This window comes from Bos indicus x Bos taurus, chromosome 1, assembly GCF_003369695.1.
Source record: "Bos indicus x Bos taurus breed Angus x Brahman F1 hybrid chromosome 1, Bos_hybrid_MaternalHap_v2.0, whole genome shotgun sequence".
Taxonomy (NCBI): Eukaryota; Metazoa; Chordata; class Mammalia; order Artiodactyla; family Bovidae; genus Bos; species Bos indicus x Bos taurus.
The window spans coordinates 58,229,585-58,251,624 of NC_040076.1; the positions used below are offsets into that span (position 1 = coordinate 58,229,585).

At 37.6% G+C, this 22,040-nt stretch overlaps 1 protein-coding gene across 1 annotated transcript in view; it reads left to right on the forward strand.

Annotated features, from left to right (window-relative positions):
* Window positions 1-22,040, forward strand: part of ATP6V1A (ATPase H+ transporting V1 subunit A) — a 59,434-nt gene that overhangs the window by 33,320 nt on the left and 4,074 nt on the right. Inside the window, exons 4-14 of the mRNA XM_027522678.1 lie at window positions 1,405-1,619; window positions 1,905-2,042; window positions 3,462-3,613; window positions 7,353-7,515; window positions 8,062-8,170; window positions 13,096-13,218; window positions 13,313-13,427; window positions 14,027-14,090; window positions 18,754-18,957; window positions 20,237-20,331; window positions 21,842-22,013. Coding sequence (XP_027378479.1) covers window positions 1,405-1,619; window positions 1,905-2,042; window positions 3,462-3,613; window positions 7,353-7,515; window positions 8,062-8,170; window positions 13,096-13,218; window positions 13,313-13,427; window positions 14,027-14,090; window positions 18,754-18,957; window positions 20,237-20,331; window positions 21,842-22,013 — 1,550 coding nt within the window. The remainder of the gene's footprint in view (window positions 1-1,404; window positions 1,620-1,904; window positions 2,043-3,461; window positions 3,614-7,352; window positions 7,516-8,061; window positions 8,171-13,095; window positions 13,219-13,312; window positions 13,428-14,026; window positions 14,091-18,753; window positions 18,958-20,236; window positions 20,332-21,841; window positions 22,014-22,040) is intronic.

Consider the following 22,040-nt stretch of genomic DNA (forward strand, 5'->3'; position numbering starts at 1 on the left):
TCATAGCTATGAAATCATCACTAATCAAAAGGATTTTTTTCTATTGTTAGATTTATCTTTAATTTAGTCTTTCACATGGTTTAAAGATTTAAAGTAAACAAATGAATGTGTGTTTAGTGAGAACCTGCCCCACTTTTGTCATCCTGTATTTGGCCAGGTTTCAAAACAGACATGCATTCATGCAACCAGTTTGTTAGTTCCACTTACTATATATCCTTCTAGTTTTTTATATGGACCATTATAAATGTGTATTTTTATTTCCTTTTTTTTCCCCAGAAGATAGTATAAGTACTGTTCTACACCTTTTATTCACTTAAAAATATTTGTATTGTGGAAGATGGATAGATATGTGATAAATAAGATGCAGTGTGTATGGTAGATCACTGTAATATTCTTTCAACTTTGCTATAGGCTTGAAATATTTTTATAAACAAATATTGGAAATTAAAGTATATTTTGGAGATCTTACATTCATAAAAGTACCTGTCCTTTTTTACAGCTACATAGAATTCCAGCATATGAATATACCATCACTTATTAATAAATCTCTTAATGATTGTTAAGTCTTAAAATTTTTTTGGTTGTTTCTCAGTCTTAAGAGTTTAAGTTTTTTTTCTAATTCTAATATCCTTTTTAAGGAACTGATATTCCTCATCAGTATAGTTGAAGCAATGTATTATAGAGAGGCTTTTGAATCTATTTTTAGCCTGTGGGTCCCAAACTGTGCCCAAGGCACTCTGGGCAGCTGCAGCAAACTCATGTGGTGCCCTGGGATGTTTTAAGGATTTGCGGTAAACACAAGAATATTCAACATCTTCTCAGACACCATGAGAACTAGTAGCTTGAGATAATAAACAGTTTCATTATCTGACTGCACTGTATTCTTGTCGATGATGTCATATCTTTGTGAAGCCGAGTTTTTGGCAATTGCTAAGCTAAAAACCAGGTGTCATATGAAAACCAGGTGTCATATGATGTGGATTGGGTATTCAGTCTGATTCCTAGGTTTGGAAATTATAGACTACCCAACAGGCACATAAATCCCCTTTGCAAGAATTGAGATTATTTAAAAATGAAGTTAAAATGTTCTTTTTTCTTTCAATTTTTGTGTCTTTTTGTTTCAATTTATGTGTCTTTTTGTTTCAGAGTGCTACTCACTTGTTAGACACATAAACTTATTAAAATGTTTGAGCATGATTATTTAGTAGATGGAATTATAAAATATATCTTTTGTTGTAGATCTCTATGAAAAAGTTACCGAAACACTCACGATGCTGTGGACTATAAGTTTGAAAATCTCAGGTTTAGCTTCTTATATGTCATTTCGTGTTAAGCTGTGGTACTTCTTTATTTTATATTATCTCCGGTATTTCATAGTGAGTTTTCCTCAACCGCCGTTCCCAGCTGGTGTGTCTGTTGGAGACCCTGTACTTCGCACTGGTAAACCCCTCTCAGTTGAGCTTGGTCCAGGCATTATGGGAGCCATTTTTGATGGTATTCAAAGACCTTTGTCGGATATCAGCAGTCAGACTCAAAGTATTTACATTCCCAGAGGAGTAAATGTGTCTGCTCTTAGCAGAGATGTCAAATGGGATTTCACACCTTGCAAAAACCTACGGGTATGTCTTTGTAATCAAAATTTCTAAAGTTGGTGAAAGAATGTGAAAAGAGTGTTTAGTGAACTATTTTGTACTCTTCGTCAAAATAAAAGTGGACCGCAGAAGCATAGTTTACTTGTTTTTTTTTTTAAGCTCCACAAGAAGGATTATAGAACAAATACGTTATACTGATAAGTGAGGCAAATGAGTTAAATAATGGCAAGGGGCATTTCCTTGATGTTTATTGAACATTAAATGGCTTGACATTTCTTTGAGTATTAAGCAACAAGTATGTTTGTTCTCTAGGTTGGTAGTCACATCACTGGTGGAGATATTTACGGAATTGTCAATGAGAACTCTCTCATCAAACACAAAATCATGTTGCCTCCACGAAACAGAGGAACTGTCACCTACATCGCTCCACCTGGAAATTACGATACCTCTGTAAGTATCATATAAACTTTAACTCGCATGAGTGGCCCCACTGATACAGTTACCCAGCTGTAGAACTCTCAATAGTTATAGAATTCATATTTAATATGTAAGTTTTAAGTTATTTTCATAATTTAAGATATTTTCCTTTAAAACTTGAGTTTAGGAATACAAAAGGCAAAATATATTGTTTCTTTTTGAAGAGAAACAGCTAGTACAGTATTTTCTTACCTTCTTAACTTATGCTACATTATTTAAACCCCCGATTCTTTTCTCTTTTTTTATTTTGGTCACACCATGGGGTATGGGGGAGCATAGTTCCCTGACCAGAGATGAAACCTGTGCTCCCTGCAGTGGAAACATGGAGTCTTAACCGCTGGACTGCCAGGGAAGTTCCCAAACCCCTGATTCTTTAGGCATAGAAAAGACTTTGATCTAAAAAAAAAAAAAGACTTTGATCTTAATTTTCAGTCTCTATTCACATAATGAATCATAGAATGGATTGTAAGTTCTTACTCTCAGTGAACCATTTAAAACTTAGTCCTTTGCTATTATTGATAATCACATCATATCAAATACAGTAGATACATGATAATCTTTGTGGGTTTGAAGAATCTTTATTGGGAAGGTCATTGTAGTATATAACTTTTTCCCAATAAGATATGATGATAACAATTTTCTGATCATCTCACATGAATAAGATCTGTGCTCTATGGCATAATAGAGAACAAAAGAATTAAGATTGGGGTTCTGGGCATTCAGCTGTCCTTACTCACTAGCTTAGAGAATCACTCACCCACATGTTAAAGAACAGTCCTAAAATGGACAATTCAGATTCATGTTTATCAACAAGGTTACAAATTTCTGTAGGTCTTTGGACCTTGAGATCATTTGTGAATAGTTAAAACCATCTCACTATTTACACATGTTAAAAGTTACTCATTATCTTTTTGCTTTTGTAAATAATTTAAAATATTTAACTTTATTAAATATTTTAGGATTCTTAATTAGATTAATATTTTTCATTAAAGCAGTGCAAGAGGATTATAATAAAGTAAAAAAACAAAGAATGGAAAATAAATTATGAAAGTTTTCATTTCTTCCCTCCCTCAGTTCAAGGAATATCTTTTGTATCCTTCAGGAATTTTTCCTGTGTATATTCATGTAATTTATTTAACTGTTTCTCTATTACTTGAAATACTTCTTTCCCCAAAGTTTCTAAACTTTTTTTTTTAATCATTAAAATAGTAATAAGTGTACCTAGTTTAAAAAAAAATCAGAACGGTATATATTTATAATAAAAGATGTAAGTCTCCCTCCCTACTTCCACATACTACCTCTCTAATCCCCCCTAGGAGAAGTCTGGCATTACTTTTTCTTTAGAGGAAGAAATGTTCATAGTATTCTGAAAATTCCACTGTATTTCTATAGGATGTCGTGTTGGAGCTTGAATTTGAAGGTATAAAGGAGAAGTTCAGCATGGTCCAAGTATGGCCTGTACGTCAGGTTCGGCCTGTCACTGAGAAGTTGCCAGCTAATCATCCTCTGTTGACTGGCCAGAGAGTCCTTGATGCCCTTTTTCCGTGAGTTTAAGCTGTGTCCCATAGTTTGCCCTCATATTTTTATATGTGCTTACTGTTTCACTTCTTTATAGATAAGGTTTTATGTGCTAATCCTAAAATAGGTTTTATCTAGAGAAATATGTTTTATGTTTTTGCCAGTGCTTATTTAGAGTCAGACCATTGAAGAGAATTTATTTTTTCACAGTTGCAAAAGGAAAGCATTATTTCTAAAACTTTCTGAAATTTTCTTGTTATCCTATAATTAGTAGATTGATGTGACTTTACATTGATGATTTCTAAAATCACCTGGGTTCTCTGTGCTATATCCAGCAATCTTTCTTAACTTTATAGTCTGCTCTTTGCCATTTTCTTCAGTTGCTTAAAAACCTTTCTCTTTAAGTTTTAGGTATAACCATACTATCCTTTACTTTTAACAAATCACTTCATCTTTTAATTTGCAGAAAAAACTGAAGCAGTGATATTAACTCTTTTAACTTCTGATCACCAACCCCTGTATGTCTCCCTTCAGCTTGCTTACTTTTAAACTTACTCTGTGTTGTTCTATTACTCTCTCATAAGATCTTCAGTACTTTGACTCTTCTTATTTAATCAGCACCTCCTGTTTCTATATCCTTTAGAATCCAGTTTAAATTTAGTAGTCTATCACTTCTATGACTATTTGTCAGTATATTACATTTTCTTGTTTCTTTGTCTTCTGTCTTCTATCATACCCACCTGGTAAAATACCAACTGTGAATCAGTCTGGCTATCTCCTTCTCCCAAATCTACACTCAGGCTGCTGAGAAAAATAAGTGCAGGTTGGTATCTCAGCACTGTGGCATAATCCTTCTGCATTTCCCTAATTGTCATTCTTCTGCTCTCCTCAGTGACTATTTCAAACCTCTCCACCTGCCTCAGATCTTCAGCTCTTCTTTCTCCTTTATTCTCACCAAATGGTCATCTCAGATCCTTCACAAAGAACTGAGGGGCCATCAGATTTGGAATTCTGTCAGTTAACACGTGTTCCCATTTATCCTTTGTTCCTCTTCCTTTTTCTGGTGTTTACCCCACCTCATGTCTCCTCAGAGACCTTCCATTAGGTGACCTTCCTTTCTTCTCCCATGTGATGAAAAGAGATCTGCTTTCTACCCTTCTCTTTCTGCCTTCCACTACTTTTCTCCTTATCTTCACAGCCAAACTTCTTGAAAAAAGTTGTCTCCACTTCTCCCACTTTAATTCACTGTACCACTATGGCCATGGTTCCACTCCTCAGTGAATCTACTCTCACTAACATTGTCAGTCACTCCCATATTGATAACTCAATAAATAAGTTAGTATTTTCTTAATTCCTACAACATTTGATGTGGATATTGCATTCTACTCCTTCCTCCTTGAACATCCACTTCCTTTGCTTTTCCGTTTACCTTCTTCTACAGGAAGGTATTGCTTATTCTCTATTGCAGCTTTCTTCGCCTTAATTTTGCTATTTCTTAAGAGTTTTTCTCTTTTCTTTCCTCATTATACATCTTACCCTCTGTGAATGACTTCATCCACTCTCAAGACTTAAATGTTCATCTATATATGTTGATTTCTAAACCTGTATCATCATCTTAATCACCACTCCTTTTCTTGAAACTTTGCTGCCTCTCTCAGTAATTGTACATCCAGTGAATCCCTCTTCTAAAATCTGTGACTTCTCTCAAGGATTGTTTTTACTCTCCCACATCTTATTAATGAACTAGTGCTGTTATTCTGTTCCCTAAATATTTTTTTATCTGCATCTTTCATCCCTACTCCATGACTGTACTTCACATATTCAGTTTTGCCTTCTTTCCGAGTGGTTGTCCATATTAGATAGTGATCCAACTAAAACACATATGTGATCCTGCACTGTTTTGCTTGAAGTGCTCTTTATTGCTCTCAAGACAAACATACAATCCTTAACCCCATACAAAGCCACCTGTGACCTGGCTCCTGCTTACCTTCTAGTATTGTCTCAGCGACTTGCTGTCCAACTGCTTCCTTACAGACCATGCTCCAGGCTTCCCGATGGGCTTTTAAATCCTCAAGCAGGGCTCCCTCTTGCTCCTGAACTTTTGGTTATGCTGTTCCTTCTGCATAGCATGTTATTTCCCTACATATGGCTGATTTCTGTTTCCTTTCAGATCTTAGCTTCTGTCAGAAAGACTTTCCTGTCAGAAACCCCACTCCAGTCCAGCGTCAGACTTTGTACCCCTTCTGTGTACTCCCACAAACCTTGAATGGGCTCTGTGGTAGCACTTTTCACATTGGATTGTTGAACTTCTAACGTGGGACACACCCAGCCCTGCCTTCCCGCCCTGGCTTAAAGATGATTTGAAAGAAGTATGCAAAGCCATAGGATGAATGGACTTGCCTTTCTAGTTTATCAGAGTCACTGAAAGGCTTCAATGGGAAAACATTTTAATGCATACTAGTTTCATATGTGGAGAAGGCAATGGCACCCCACTCCAGTACTCTTGCCTGGAGAATTCCATGGACGAAGGGGCCCGGTGGGCTGCAGTCCATGGGGTTGCTAAGGGTCGGACATGACTGAGCGACTTCACTTTCATGTTTCACTTTTATGCGTTGGAGAAGGAAATGGCAACCCACTCCAGTGTTCTTGCCTGGAGAATCCCAGGGACGGCAGAACCTGGTGGGGTGCTGTCTATGGGGTCGCACAGAGTCGGACACGACTGAAGTGACTTAGCAGCAGTAGCAGCAGTTTCATATGAGAAAAGTCTGTTATCCTTATTAAGGATGCAGTGTTTGTGTGAATTTTATGATGAAATACACTATTACAAAGGAATTTCCCTTAGCATTATGTCTCATTTCTTCTGTCCAGACCCTCCTACCTGACCCACATACTCGCTCACATACACACATACTTGTGACATTCACTCTCCTCTGCTCTTAAGAGTATGTCCCTCTCTACTCCCACTTTTTAGGGAAAGTTTGAAAGTGGTTGCTAAATTGTTTGTGATCACCAGCAGACTCCACCAGAGTCACCAGTTTACCTACTGGAATGAGAGCTCTGTGAATATAGGAACATGCCTGTCTTCTTCACTGCTGTCTCTTTAGCGTCTCCAAGCATAGTTTGTACTGCCTTGGAAGGACTTCATAGGTACTTATTGAGTAGGTACATTGCCTTAACACCTTAACAAAAGTCTTGCTTATTAACCTCTATAACAAAATAGGAAATTCTTAGGTCTTTTTACCTCAGAAGACAACCTTCAAAAATGTTTGTATTTTTCTTTTAGCTTTAATTCTTATATTGTCCTTTCATAAACTGATTTATTTAAGCATTCAGAGTATCTTTAGTACTGTTTTATTTATCTTATTTTCATAGTCCTCTTCTCCAGGTACCTTATGGAACATACTTTCACTTTCCAGCTATTACAGATGATTAATTATTGTAAAAAACATATCCTACTTTAGGTGCAAATAGGGGAACAGTTGTTATATCTCTGTCAGTACCTCAGTCTTTGTAAGTGTATGTACAGATGACAATATTTTAAAGTGCTCTCTTTAACTTGTATTTCTGTGTCACTTTTGTTGTTGTTGTTCAGTCACTGAAGTTGTGTCTGACTCTGTGACCCCAGAGATCGTAGCCTGCCAGGCTCCTCTGTCTGTGGGATTGTTTGCCATTGAATCGCCAGGGTAGCCCCTGTGTCTCTAACCTACTTTGTTTATTGGTGTATATTAGCGAGTAAAGTAATCCTTACTTGTTTGCTTTGTGTAGATGTGTACAGGGAGGAACTACTGCAATCCCTGGGGCCTTTGGCTGTGGGAAGACAGTGATATCACAGTCTCTATCCAAGTATTCCAACAGTGATGTGATCATCTACGTAGGATGTGGTGAGAGAGGAAACGAGATGTCTGAAGTCCTCCGGGACTTCCCAGAGGTCTGTATCTATAAAGCTTCCAATACTGGTCTAGAGAAAATACCACTAATCAGCTTTCATTGGCAATTAATAAAGCTTTGTTTTGGATCTGGAGCAATGCTCTTATTTATCAAAGATATTTTAAGGAATTTTCTAATTATATTTATGATTCAATTTGTATACCGAAGGAAGGGAATTTGAATTTTTCAGTCAAAACTCTTGAAAGTTTTCTTTTTGTGGTCTAGTGATTTTCAATTATTGGGAGAAAGATAAAATAGGCAAAATATCTATTGGTGTGAAAGTCATATAGACTTTGAATGGTCTACTAGGTTACTGTAATAATAATATTCCTATTTCCATAAAATAATGGACTTTTTTTATGAAATGGAAATACTGACTGTTTTCTTTACAGCACAGTGGGATAGAGGGAAGAGGTTGGAATGATGGGAAATACTTCTTTGGGAACACAGATGATAAGGAGGATTAAATATAAACAAGTTGTGAAAATGAAACTAAAAATTTCTATTTCGAAACTGGGGGAATCACTAATAGATTGTTTGTCTCTAGCTCACGATGGAAGTCGATGGTAAGGTAGAGTCAATTATGAAGAGAACAGCATTGGTAGCCAATACATCCAATATGCCTGTGGCTGCTAGAGAAGCCTCTATTTATACTGGTGAGTGTATGAATTGGAATGAAAGAGAGTAACATGTGTTCTCTAGTTTAAAGCTAGCACCAAAATATTTTTTTTCCAAAGAACTTTTCATTCTAAAGTATCTTCATACATATAACCATATTCCTAGAACTTTTTTCTTTTTTTTAAATATTGGGCTTCCCAGGTGGCTCAGTGATAAAGAATCCGCCTGCTAAGCAGGAGACTCAGGTTCAATCCTTGGATCAGGCAGATCCCCTGGAGAAGGAAATGGCAATCCACTCCAGTATTCTTGCCCAGGAAATCCCACGGACAGAAGAACCTGGCAGGCTACACAGTCCATAGAGTCAGACATGACTTAGTGATTAAACCACCACCACCACATTGCACTCATCATTATATCTTAAGACTCTGTCCATATAAGACATTGATATGTGTGTGTGTGTGTGTGTGTGTGTGCACGCGCATGCACTCAGTCATGTCCGACTCTGTGATCCCGTGGAGTGTAGCCCACTAGGCTCCTCTGTCCGTGAAATTTTCTAGGCAAGAATGCTGGAGCGAGTTGCCATATCCTACTTCAGGGATCTTTCTGAGCCAGGGATCGAACCCATGGTCTCTTGCATTTCCTGCATTGGCAGGTGGATTCTTTACCACTGTGCTACCTGGGAAGCTCCATAAGAAATTAATAGAACTGCTTTAATCTTTTTAATGACTTTAAAATGAAGTATCTTCTATTTCTGGGTTTTTGGGGTTTTTTGGGTTTTTTTTTTTTTTTTTTTTTTTTTTTTCATATTTTGTCATTGCTCTGTCCCTGGATGTATCTGTATCTCTATAACTTGAATTTTCAGCTTTGAATTATAATACTTTGATTATCAGTATGTTTATGTATTTCCATCTTTGCTCCCATTTTCATCCCAGCTTTTGGTACTTTGAATTCTACATATTCAGGAGTTATAATATTCACATTATGTTCTGTATCCATAGATACAATGTTTGTATTAGCTTTAGACCTAGTAAAATGGAGTCAGTTTCCACTGGCAGCGAGGTCCCTTGACTGTAATTTTTCCATTTGTTTTACAATTGGACAAATTTTGATTTTTGGAAGTTTTTTCGAGAAAGGCTCATGGAAACTATATTCTCTGAATTGTTATTTCTTTGCAAGTTTGGGTTTTTTCTACTGCCTTATAATTTTAACAGTAATTTGACAGAATATAACATTTTTTGGTCAGCATTTCTTGTGCTGAGGAGAGATCTGACACTGGCCTACTTTTTTTCCTTTTTTAAGTGATTTTTCCTTGTACCCAAAGGAATGCTTCTTTAACTTTGATATGTTATAATTTTATTGGAATATATCCCACTATTGATAGTTCTGTTAATTTTTTCCTGAAACATAGTGTACCTTTACAGTCTCTGACTATGTCTTTCACTTTGGAAAAATTTTGAGAATTGTTTCTGGAAATTTTTCTCTTCCATTATGGTTACCTTCAAGTGGAACATATTGCATTTCCTTTATCTGTTTCCATATGTATTGTTTCCTCTCTGCTGCTGCTGCTGCTAAGTTGCTTCAGTCATGTCTGACTCTGTGCGACCCCATAGATGGCAGCCCACCAGGCTCCCCCGCCCCTGGGATTCTCCAGGCAAGAACACTGGAGTGGGTTGCCATTTCCTTCTCCAGTGCATGAAAGTGAAAAGTGAAAGTGAAGTCACTCAGTCGTGTCTGATCTCTAATTCTTATCGTTTAGCCATTTGCTTGTTTTTTTCACAGGATAATCAGTGTTTATCCTTTGTATTGCTTCTGATGAAACTTTTATGTTGTTCTAGTTCTTTGTTGAGTTCTGCTGGCTCATGAAACAACCTTTTTATCTTCCTGTATATTCCTTGAGATTTTTATTTTGTGGTAGGATGCAGTATTAAGATTTTCTTTTATTAGTTAATTGTGATCTCAGTTCTCATTTGTTCCTTGGCAGATTAATTCTTGTACTGTGTTCTTCTTTTTATTCTTTTATTTTTGTTTAGTTCATATGCTGATGTTTATTGTTACTATCACTTATCTTTGCAGGAGATGGGAGGGGATGGTTGTTTCTGTGATCCAAAGTAGCAGGACTTCTTCCTGGTAATCAGTGAAATTTGTTATAGCATAAAATTATATAATTTATTTTACTTCTGTCCTACCAGCAAAATCCACAGCGACAAGGCCACTTACAATGAATTCTTTCTCTTCTACCCAGCTTATTTCACTTTTTACCTACTGAAAAGGGGTATCTTTCTGAATTTTATTTCTCCCCATCCCCCTACTTCCCCTTGAGGCCAAACTGGGTCCATAGAACCCCTGCTGCTAGCCCGGTACCCCTTTTACTGTGTTCCAGACAAAGGACTCTTGGTTTTGCTCTTCAGGATGTACTTTCTAATTTGCAGAAGCATAGCCTGAGGCTGTGCAGCCTTAGGTGAATTCTTGGTGTCTTGTTTTTTCATTGTTGTTTGTTTTGTTTTAATCTCTTTTAGTTAGCTTTCCTCATGATTTTGTTTTGAAGCTAAACATGGCCCCTAGTTTTTGACAGTGGAGTTTGTGTTTCTGTATTTCTTGTTCTCCTTGTTTGGTGGTTACTCTTCTGAGAAGGAGAAAGTGACATAATCATCTACTATTTTAAGGCAAGAAGTCTACCTCCTTCTTTTAATTGACTACACAGTATCCCTTTGTATGGATATATCACAATCCATTTAACTGGCATTCCTTTGGTGGACACTTGGATCATTGATAGTTTTTTTGCTCTCACAAACATCACACCATAAAACATCCTTATGCATGTTATTTACACTTTTACATCACTGTTACGTCATATGTTTTATGTGCATGTTTCTTTGTATTTTTGTCAGGTTAAGCTCTTAGAAGTAAAATTGCTGAGAATATAACTGTTAATATAGATTTTAGATTCTAATAGCTCTTCAAAAGGAATAACAGTGGACACAAATTCTGTTTCTTCACATACTCACCAATGCTCATTTTTCCAGTAGTTTTTTATGGTAATTATTATACAGAAAAGTTAAAAGAATACTGCAGTGAGTACCTATGTACCCCACACCTAGATTTGACAGTTGACATTTTGTTCCCTCTGTTTTTATTAGATGACTCTTCATTCTGTATTCCTTACAGGGAGCTAGCATTTGTCCCGAATCTGTTAACCATTTGAAAATTGCCTTCTGTCCATTTTTGTATTGGTTAGTAGTTTATCATACTAATTGGTAAAGCTCTTTGAAATGAGTCTTTCTTCTTTTGTGAGTAGCAGATATTTTCCTAGTTTGCTTATCTTTTGATTTTGTCTGATTCGTAGGCACTAATATCTTTAGGTTTATGAAAGTGGTCTGTCAGACTTCTTTGAGGTTTACTCTTGTGTATCTGTCTCTTTTGTCAAATTTTTTAATATATATATAGATATACAAGCATTAGTGAATGTCATCATAGAGGCATAGCATGCTTGTACCATCAGATTGAAATACATGATAATTACTGTGCTTTTTAAGCCTTAATAATGATACTACTTAAAGACTTTGTTCCTTGAACCATATTTTAGAAGCCTTGGAAGTCAGTATTTTTTTATTCTGACAGATGTAATATGATAAATAGTAAAGTTCTGAATTTTCCAGCAGCTATTTTATTTATATAACCCTTTGTTTCTTTACTGGTAAAATAAAGTAATTAAGGCAGTAGATTTTGGAATTGTTATGATGTAGCAGCTAATATCAGAGAAGACAGTAGCAACCCACTCCAGTACTCTAGCCTGGAAAATCCCATGGACGGAGGAGCCTGGTGGGCTGCAGTCCATGGGGTCGCAAAGAGTTGGACATGATTGAGCGCCTTCACTTTCACTTTTCACTTTCATGCATTGGAGAAGGAAATGGCAACCCACTCCAGTGTTCTTGCCTGGAGAATCCCAGGGACAGGGGAGCCTGGTGGGCTGCCGTCTATGGGGTTGCACAGAGTCGGACATGACTGAAGAGACTTAGCAGCAGCAATAGCAACTAATACACAATTCTCATATCTTGCAGTTGTATAGTACTTTGTATTTTTCAGAGGGCGTTTATAGATACCATATCATCTGATGTGTACAGCTAGATGGGGTAAGAGTTATTGCATTTTAACAGATGAAGAAACCACACTGGGAAGTGAGGTTACTTTACTAAGAGTAATGACAGTATGGGAACTAGAACCCAGGACTGCTTTCTGTGTACTGTATCAGCTTCTTCTGACTGGTTACTGAATGTGATTTTACAGGAGAGGACCCAGTCTATGCAGCAGAATGATCTAGATAATATTATTTCTCACATTAATAACATTTACTACTTTTGAAAAATAACCAAACAAGCTAATTAATTGAGGGTATTTTTGGTGCATATGTATGTGAGATACATAGAAAAAAATGCATTGTAAATTAATTTCAGACTTAATTATCTTAACAAAGAATGGGAGAAAAGTCTTTTCCTACTTTTAAAAATGTTTATCAGGGTAGACTAGGCTATGAAAAACCCAAACATAATTGTTGAATATAATAGATGTTTATTTCAGATGATGAGGGCATTCTCTTTTATTCTATCATTTTGGGGTTGGGACCCAGGCTAAACAGAGCTCTTTCATTTTAACACATACTTTCCATAGATCCTGGGAGTTCTCTCCCTCTCAGTAAGCCAGAAGGAAGAGTAGCATGGAATGATGTGTGTCTTGCCTTCTGAAGAAACACTTGACTCTACATTCCATTAGATAAGGGTCAGTTACTTGCCAAATCTAAATGCAGAGGAGGCTAGACAGTATATTCAGCTGTGTACCCCAAAGAACCACAAACTGAATAGCTAGCAGTCTTAACTTAGGAACTTACTGCATTAAAGTTTTCTTAAGGGTAAAAAAGTCAGGATTATATATTATAGAATTATAATTTGTAATATTCTTCCCAATGTAGGAATTACACTGTCAGAATATTTCCGTGACATGGGCTATCATGTCAGTATGATGGCTGACTCCACCTCTCGATGGGCTGAGGCTCTTAGAGAAATCTCTGGTCGTTTGGCTGAAATGCCTGCAGGTAACTCTTTATAATGCTTATTGTATAAGCAAGACTGATAGGATTTGGGGGTTGGCTAGAACTTTGCTTTTAAAATTTTCTTTTCATTTTTCAGATAGTGGATATCCTGCATATCTTGGTGCCCGTTTGGCCTCTTTCTATGAGCGAGCGGGCAGAGTGAAGTGTCTTGGAAATCCTGAGAGGGAAGGGAGTGTCAGCATTGTAGGAGCGTAAGGACCCAAACTATTTACTTATTATAAGAAAAAAGTTACTTTATTTTAAAGAGATAATGTTTAGCCCCACTGAGGGAAGTGCTTCTTAACCAAGGTTGTGCTGGAGTCACCCAAGGGGCTCTTTAGAATGCACATGTTTAGGTCATCTCTACTTGCACTGGTTTCATAGATTTGACTTACCTAGCAACAATTTAGAAAATTATAGACATGTTAAGGTAAGATCCTATCACGATAAAAAAGATATGAAGATTCACTATCCCCACGTACAGCCATACCTTGTTCTCAGACCTTTTCCTTCCTTCTTGCTTCATCTGTTTTAATTAGAAAAATGAAACAGATTATGATTAAATGTCTGTCTCGTTTCTCAGACTAGAAAGTTTTAGCGGTTGTCACTCTTAACTTTCAACTTAGTAAACTGGTTTTTATTTAAGGTTTTTATATAAGATTTTCTTTCCAAAGATTGTATTTCTTAAGTTATTTACATTAAAATTGACTTCAAAGAAGTGCTTTTATTTTATTCGTGTATTTTTTAAAATTGCTTTTATATACAAAATTATTTTCCATAAGCGTTTCTAATGACTTTTTCCTGTTTTTAGAGTTTCTCCACCTGGTGGTGACTTTTCTGATCCAGTTACATCTGCTACTCTTGGTATTGTTCAGGTATGTCTTTTCCTAGTGTAGTCAACTTCTGAGCCCTGCCCCACCCCTTAGGCTGTGCTAAGGTTGTCCGCATCATTGTGAAGCATTCAATTTAGTCATTGAAAAGTAGGCAAGGGTCAGGTCACTTTTAGCAACATTCTTACTACTCAAACTCTTTGATGCCATATGTTTTTAGCTCTTTACCTAGAATTTATAATAGACTTAATGTCTAAAGTAGTAATACATCCAAGTAGCAAACTTTTATTAGTGTTAGAGTAATACTACACTCTAACTTTTGAGTTAGACTAACCCTAGGAATAGAAACAAATGGGCCCAAAAGGGCATAATAGCAAAATCGCACAGAAGTTTTTCTCTTTGTGGTTTGGTCCAAGGCAAGTGATCCTATCAGAGGGTGGCTCTTTTCCATTCAGTAGTAAATCAGCACCAGCAATTCACCTTGGCTCCACTTGCCTGGTAATGCTCTGCGTTTGGCTGATACAGGGCAACTGGAGGAGGTTCACCTGCGTTTTGAACTTTGGGTTCAGAACTGATTGCTCAACTTTGTGGCTCATTCTGTTAGCCACACCCAGACGAAACCAAAGCTGGAAAGTGGAAGTGTAGTTTCTGGCTAGGCTGCTGCTTCCCAGGAACATGACATGAATTCTGGTGCATAGCTAGCCAACTTAGCCATTGAAAGTAAGCCTAAAGGAAAGACATATTTAAATCAGGGCTATAATTGTTTTTGACCTTGATATATTTATAAGCACATGTATTATTCATATGGGAAAAATACAGTACTTACCTATGTTTCTGTCAGTATTAGGTAAAAGGAAGTGGAAGAGGCTAAATTTACAACTTTCAAGGTTTTAACATTTGCTAAAATTTTGAATTTTAAATAACAGGGAAGTGGGGAGCAAAATTAGAAATGCCTAAAATATATGTGAATCTTTGGCCTCAGAAAATTGACTGTCATGGTGGAGTGTTGTGACAAAATGTGGTCCACTGGAGAAAGGAATGACAAGTCACTTCAGTATTCTTGCCTTGAGAACCCCATGAACAGTATGAAAAGGCAAAAGGATAGGACACTGAAAGATGAACTCCCCAGATTGATAGGTGCCCAATATGCCACTGGAGATCAGTGGAGAAATAACTCCAAAAAGAAGGAAGAGACGCAGCCAAAGCAAAAACAACACCCAGTTGTGAATGTGACTGGTGATGGAAGTAAAGTCCAATGCTGTAAAGAGCAATATTGCATAGGAACCTGGAATCTTAGGTCCGTGAATCAAGGCAAATTGGGAGTAGTCAAACAGGAGATGGCAAGAGTGAATGTCGACATTTAGGAATCAGTGAACTAAAATGGACTGAAATGGGTGAATTTAACTCAGATGACCATTATATCTACAACTGTGGACAAGAATCCCTTAGAAGAAATGGAGTAGCTGTCATAGTCAACAAGAGTCTGAAGTGCAGTACTTGGATGAAATCTCAAAAACAACAGAATGATCTGTTTGTTTCCAAGGCAAACAATTCAGTATCACAGTAATCCAAGCCTATGCCCCTACCAGTAATGCTGAAGAAGCTGAAGTTGAATGGTTCTACGAGGACCTACAAGACCTTCTAAAACTAACACCCCAAAAAGATGTCGTTTTCATTATAGGGGACTGGAATGCAAAAGTAGGAAGTCAAGAAACACCTGGAGTAACAGGCAAATTTGGCCTTGGAATACAGATTGAAGCAGGGCAAAGGCTAACAGAGTTTTGCCAAGAGAATGCAATGGTCATAGCAAACACCCTCTTCCAACAACACAAGAGAAGACTCCACACATGGACATCACCAGATGGTCAATACTGAAATCAGATTGATTATAGTCTTTGCAGCCAAAGATGGAGAAGCTCTATACAGTCAGCAAAAACAAGACCAGGAGTTGACTGTGGCTCAGATCATGAACTCCTTATTGCCAAATTCAGACTTATATTGAAGAAAATAGGGAAAAGTACTAGACCATTAAGATATGACCTAAATCAGATCCCTTATGAATTATACAGTGAAAGTGACAAACAGATGCAAGAGATTAAATCTGATAGAGTGCCTGAAGAACTATGGATGGAGGTTCATGACATTGTACAGGAGACAAGACCATCCCCAAGAAAAAGAAATGCAAAAAAGCAAAATGGCTGTCTGAGGAGGCCTTAAAATAGCTGTGAAAAGAAAAGATGTGAAAATTAAAGGAGAAAAGGAAAGATACACCCATTTGAATGCAGAATTCCAAAGACTAGCAGGAGAGATAAGAAAGCCCTCCTCAGTGATCAATGTAAAGAAATAGAGGAAAACAATAGAATAGGAAAGACTAGAGGTCTCTTCAAGAAAATTAGAGATACCAAGGGAACATTTCGTGCAAAGATGGGCACAATAAAGGACAGAAATGGTATGGGCCTAACAGAAGCAGAAGATATTAAGAAGAGGTGGCAAGAATACACAGAACTGTACAAAAAAGAACTTCACGAACCAGATAATCACAATGGTATGATCACTCACCAGAGCCAAACATCCTAGAATTCACAGTCAAGTGGGCCTTAGAAAGGATCACCATGAACAAAGCTAGAGGAGGTGATGGAATTCCAGTTGAGCTATTTTAAATCCTGAAAGATGATGCTGTGAAAGTGCTGCAGTCAGTATGCCAGCAAATTTGGGAAACTCAGCAGTGCCCACAGGACTGGAAAAGGTCGGTTTGCATTCCAATCCCAAAGAAACCCAGTGCCAAAGAATGTTCAAACTGCCACACAATTGCACTCATCTCACACGCTAGTAAAGTAATGCTCAAAATTCTCCAAGCCAGGCTTCAAAAGTATGTGAATTGTGAACTTCCAGATGTTCAAACTGGATTTTAAAAAGGCAGAGGAAGCAGAGATCAAATTGCCAACATCCATTGGATCATCAAATAAGCAAGAAAGTTCCAGAAAAATATCTATTTCTGCTTTATTGACTATGCAAAGCCTTTGACTATGTGGATCACCACAAACTGTGGAAAATTCTGAGAGAGATGGGAATACCAGACCACCTGACCTGCCTCTTGAGAAATCTGTGTGCAGGTCAAGAAGCAGCAGTTAGAGCTGGACATGGACCAACAGACTGGTTACAAATCGGGAAAGGAGTATGTCAAGGCTGTATATTGTCACCTTCCTTATTGAAATTATATGCAGAGTACATCATGAGAGACCCTGAGCTGGATGAAGCACAAGCTGGAATCAAGATTCCCAGGAGAAATATCAGTAACCTCAGATAGGCAGATAACACCACCCTTATGGCAGAAAAGGAAGAACTAAAGAGACTCTTGATGAAAGTGAAAGAGGAGAGTGAAAAAGTTGGCTTAAAACTCAACATTCAGAAGACTAAGATCATGGCATCTGGTCCCATTACTTTATAGCAAATAGATGGGGAAACAGTGAGAAGCTTTATTTTTTTGAGTTTGGAAACACTGCAGACTGTGACTGCAGCCATGAAATTAAAAGACGCTTACTCCTTGGAAGAAAAGCTGTGACCAACCTAGCATAGTAAAAAGCAGAGATATTACTTTGCCAACAAAGGTCTGTCTAGTGAAAGATATGGTTTTCCCAGTAGTCATGTATGGATGCGAGAGTTGGACTATAAAGAAAGCTTAGTGCTGAAGAATTGATGCTTTTGAACTGTGGTGTTGGAGAAGACTCTTGAGAATCCCTAGGACTGCAAGGAGATCCAACCAGTCCATCCTAAAGGAAATCAGTCCTGAATATTCATTTGAAGGACTGATGCTGAAGCTGAAACTCCAATACTTTGGCCAGCTGATGCAAACAACTGACTCATTTGAAAAGACCCTGATGCTGGGAAAGATTGAAGGCAGGAGGAGGAGGGGACAACAGAGGATGAGATGGTTGGATGGTGTTACTGACCCAGTGGACATGAGTTTGAGTAAATTCCAGGAGTTGGTGACGGACAGGCCTGGTGTGCTGCAGTCCATGGGGTTGCAAACAGTCAGACACGACTGAGCGACTGAAGTGAACTGAACTGAAAGTGACTGTCAGACCTCTGAGGACTGGCCCTTAATGATCCACAACTGAATTTATTCAGAACACTTAGAGGTTTTAATTTTAAAGTGAAATGTCTTATCATAGTTAGCATTTTCTGGTTCATCTGTTTATATTGCACCATACTAGTCTTCAAAGGAGTCAGTATCTTTTGCGGTCAGATTTGACGAACTGTTAAGGAAATCCAGATAAAGTTTGATTCCTAGAAGAGCCAACTCATTGGAAAAGACCCTGATGCTGGGAAGGATTGAGTATAGGAAGAGAAGGGGGCAACAGAGATGGTTGGATGGCATCACTGACTCAATGGACATGAGTTTGAGCAAATTCCAGGAGATGGTGAAGGACAGGAAAGCCCAGTGTGCTGCAGTCCACGGGATTGCAGAGTCAGACACAGCTTAGTGACTGAACAACAACAATCCATATTGAAGCTAAAAGAAATATTTTTCCATTTGCAAGTTTTATTCTATTTCATTTATATTTGGTATATACTTAAAAGATAAATAATTTGACCAAAACGGTATAGAATTCCATGGTTAGGACAAACAAATATGCTTCAATACTTTAAAAAAGTTGTTTTTAAGAAAAATCTTTGTGTTTTGTTTTTGGTTTTGTTCTTAAATCAGGTGTTCTGGGGCTTAGATAAGAAACTAGCTCAACGTAAGCATTTCCCTTCTGTCAATTGGCTGATCAGCTACAGCAAGTACATGCGTGCCTTGGATGAGTACTACGACAAGCACTTCACAGAGTTCGTCCCTCTGAGGACCAAAGCTAAGGAGATTCTGCAGGAAGAAGAAGACCTGGCAGAAATCGTACAGCTGGTGGGAAAGGTAAGTTGTAAGATCTCATGGAGAACAGATCTGTGAGTTACGCTGGAGCCTTTTTGGGGCTACGCTGGGTCTTCATTCCGGTGCAAGGGCTTCCCGTTGCAGTGGCTTCTCTTGTTGCAGAGCACAGGCTCTAGGCGTGCAGGCTTCAGTAGTTATGGCACACAGGCTTAGTTGCTTTGCAGCATGTCGAACCTTCCTGGACCAAGGATCGAACCTGTGTCCCCTGCATTGGCAGGCAGACTCCTGTCCACTCTACCACCAGGGAAGTTCACACTGGAGCTTTTTAAGGACAAACAGAACCTTGGATAGGCAGATTCTTGCCTGGGAAAATGAGTGTTTATTAAATATTTTTTAAACTAATAAAATTGTAGATTATTCCTTTATCCAGCAAATATTTCAGTAGCCTGCTTCTATTGTGGAAAATAGAAAGATGATTATTGTTTATAGATTATCTGTTACTGAATAACAAACCACTTTGACATTTAGTGGCTTAAATAGTGCTTTATTGCTCATGGTTTTGGGGATGGTGGTCTTACTTGGGCAGTCTTTCTTGGGTCCCCTCATATAGTTTTTGTTGTCATATGGTGGCTGAGACTCTAGTCATCTGAAAGTTTCTTCCCTCACACGTCTGGTGCCTGAGTTAGGATAACTAGAACAGCTAAGGATTGGGTAGGCATTTCTCTTTTCTGTGTTTAAAAAAAAAAACACATCTTAGCAGCACTTACAAGTGCTAAAAGGTAGAAGCAACAGAGATGTCCTGGTTTCCAACACACGTGCATGCATTCACATATTGCCTATACAATGAAATATTATTCGAAGGAAAATTCTAACACATGCTACAACGTGATGAACCTTGAGGGGCCATTATGTTAATAAATGAGTCACAAAACAACAATTACTTAGATATAACATATATCTAAAGTAGTCAAATTCATAGAAACAGAAAATAGAGTGGTAGTTACCAGGGGTCCAGAGGACGAAGGAAAAGGAGTTGTTGTTTAATGGGTATAGTTTCAGATTTGTAAGGTGGAGAGTTTTGAAAGTCATTTCACGGCAATGTGAACATGCTTAACCTACTGAACTACACTTACATTTATATTATATCAATAGTTTTTGCAACGAAAACAAAGGAAATCAATCAGGAAGCAATTATGAGGTGAATTTATTAATGATAGGTGATCATGTGTTGATTACTTGGTTTCTGCTTACTAATTAATTGCAACAGTTGGTCCCACATTGTGGCAGTTAGTTTCTAAAAATATATTTTTTCCTTTTCTAGGCTTCTCTAGCAGAAACAGATAAAATCACTCTGGAGGTAGCAAAACTTATCAAAGATGATTTCCTTCAACAAAATGGATATACTCCTTATGACAGGTAACCTGGCCTGATTTTCTTTGGATATTCTATCAAGTTTTGAAGAAGGAACTGCCTACATGTATGTTAAACCGCCCACCTGCCTTTTTTCTCATACACACACACTGAGACTCAGTGTATAGGTTTATTTTATATTTTTATAGCATACATCTAATGATCCAGTATATTCCCTTATATTGATTTGGCTCATTCTCCAAATTATAGCTTTTTTCACTCATTATCGAACCAGCCTAATTTAGATTAAATTATGGTTTAGTGTACGGAGCCCAAGGAATCACTGCCTCTTTCAGAAGCTTTTCTCGCTACCTGTTGTGATAGCCCATGCCTCTTCTACTCTTTGCCAAAATAATACACTTTTGTGCCCTGTTTCCCAAGAGTCCTGTTTTTTTTCTTTCTACTATTGGACATCTCACCAGTCCCTATTACTTCTACCCAATGCTCTCTGTTTTTCATTATTTATCTCTGCTACTACAAGGGCTTTCCTAGTGGCTCAGCTGGTAAATAATCCGCCTGGAATGTGAGAGACCTGGGTTCGGTCCCTGGGTTGGGAAGATCCCCTGGAAAAGGGAAAGACTACCCACTCCGATACTCTGGCTTCGAGAATTCCATGGACAGTACAGCCCATGGTGCCACAAAGAGTTGGACATGACTGAGCAACTTTCACTTTGACTACCATGGCCAAAAAGTTCCCATTTCTTTTAAACTTGGATAATTTGAACCTTTCATCATAGATTATAACTTTTCCTCCCTCAAATCATATTTGGTCCCATATAAGACTGTAGGAACAAATAGATTAACAGAATATAGGACAAGCAGAAAATATGACAATATAATCAGTAAGGCAGAAACTCTAGGAACCAGGCACACAAAGAGAAGTCCATAAGGGAAAATTCTATGAAAAGAGAGTGTACATGAAATTGTGTATGCAAATAAGTTTAAATGTGTTAGAAATTTTATTAGAATGCATGTGATCCAAGTTGACTATTGTGTGTCTTTATTATTAAAAGGTATGTGTAAATGCAAGTGAACACTTTAGTGGAGAAGGGGGCTGCTTATTAGCTCTAGGAAATTACAGTTCCCTGCTTTCCTATTATTTATTCAACCTTAACTAACTATCACAAGGGACTCTTTACAACTTTGTTATTTTCCATTTGGGTTACTGCTTTAACTGCACTGTACACAAACACGCTCTCAGAGAGTCATTAGATTGTAGCAGTACTGTTTTATTGTGATGTTAATGAAAATTAACATCACTCTTAAATAAAAGAAAGCATATGCCTCCATGTCTCTATCCACCCCACATTCCTGAGACATCTCCAAAAACTCCGGTTAAGTGTTACTAATCTTTTCCACTATTTTTTTTTTCATTCCTTAAGTATCATGCCATAAATATAAGTAGTGTGCATATCTAAATAAAGAAACTAATGCTCTGGTATTACACAGATGAAATAAAAAGTATGAACTTGCTTTCGATTTTCTGTTTTATTATTTTGACTTTCATTTATCCTAGGTTCTGCCCATTCTACAAGACAGTGGGGATGCTGTCCAACATGATTGCATTTTATGATATGGCCCGCAGAGCTGTTGAAACCACTGCCCAGAGTGACAATAAAATCACATGGTCCATTATCCGTGAGCACATGGGGGAGATCCTCTATAAGCTTTCCTCCATGAAATTCAAGGTATATTGTTTGTACCATAAACTTCTT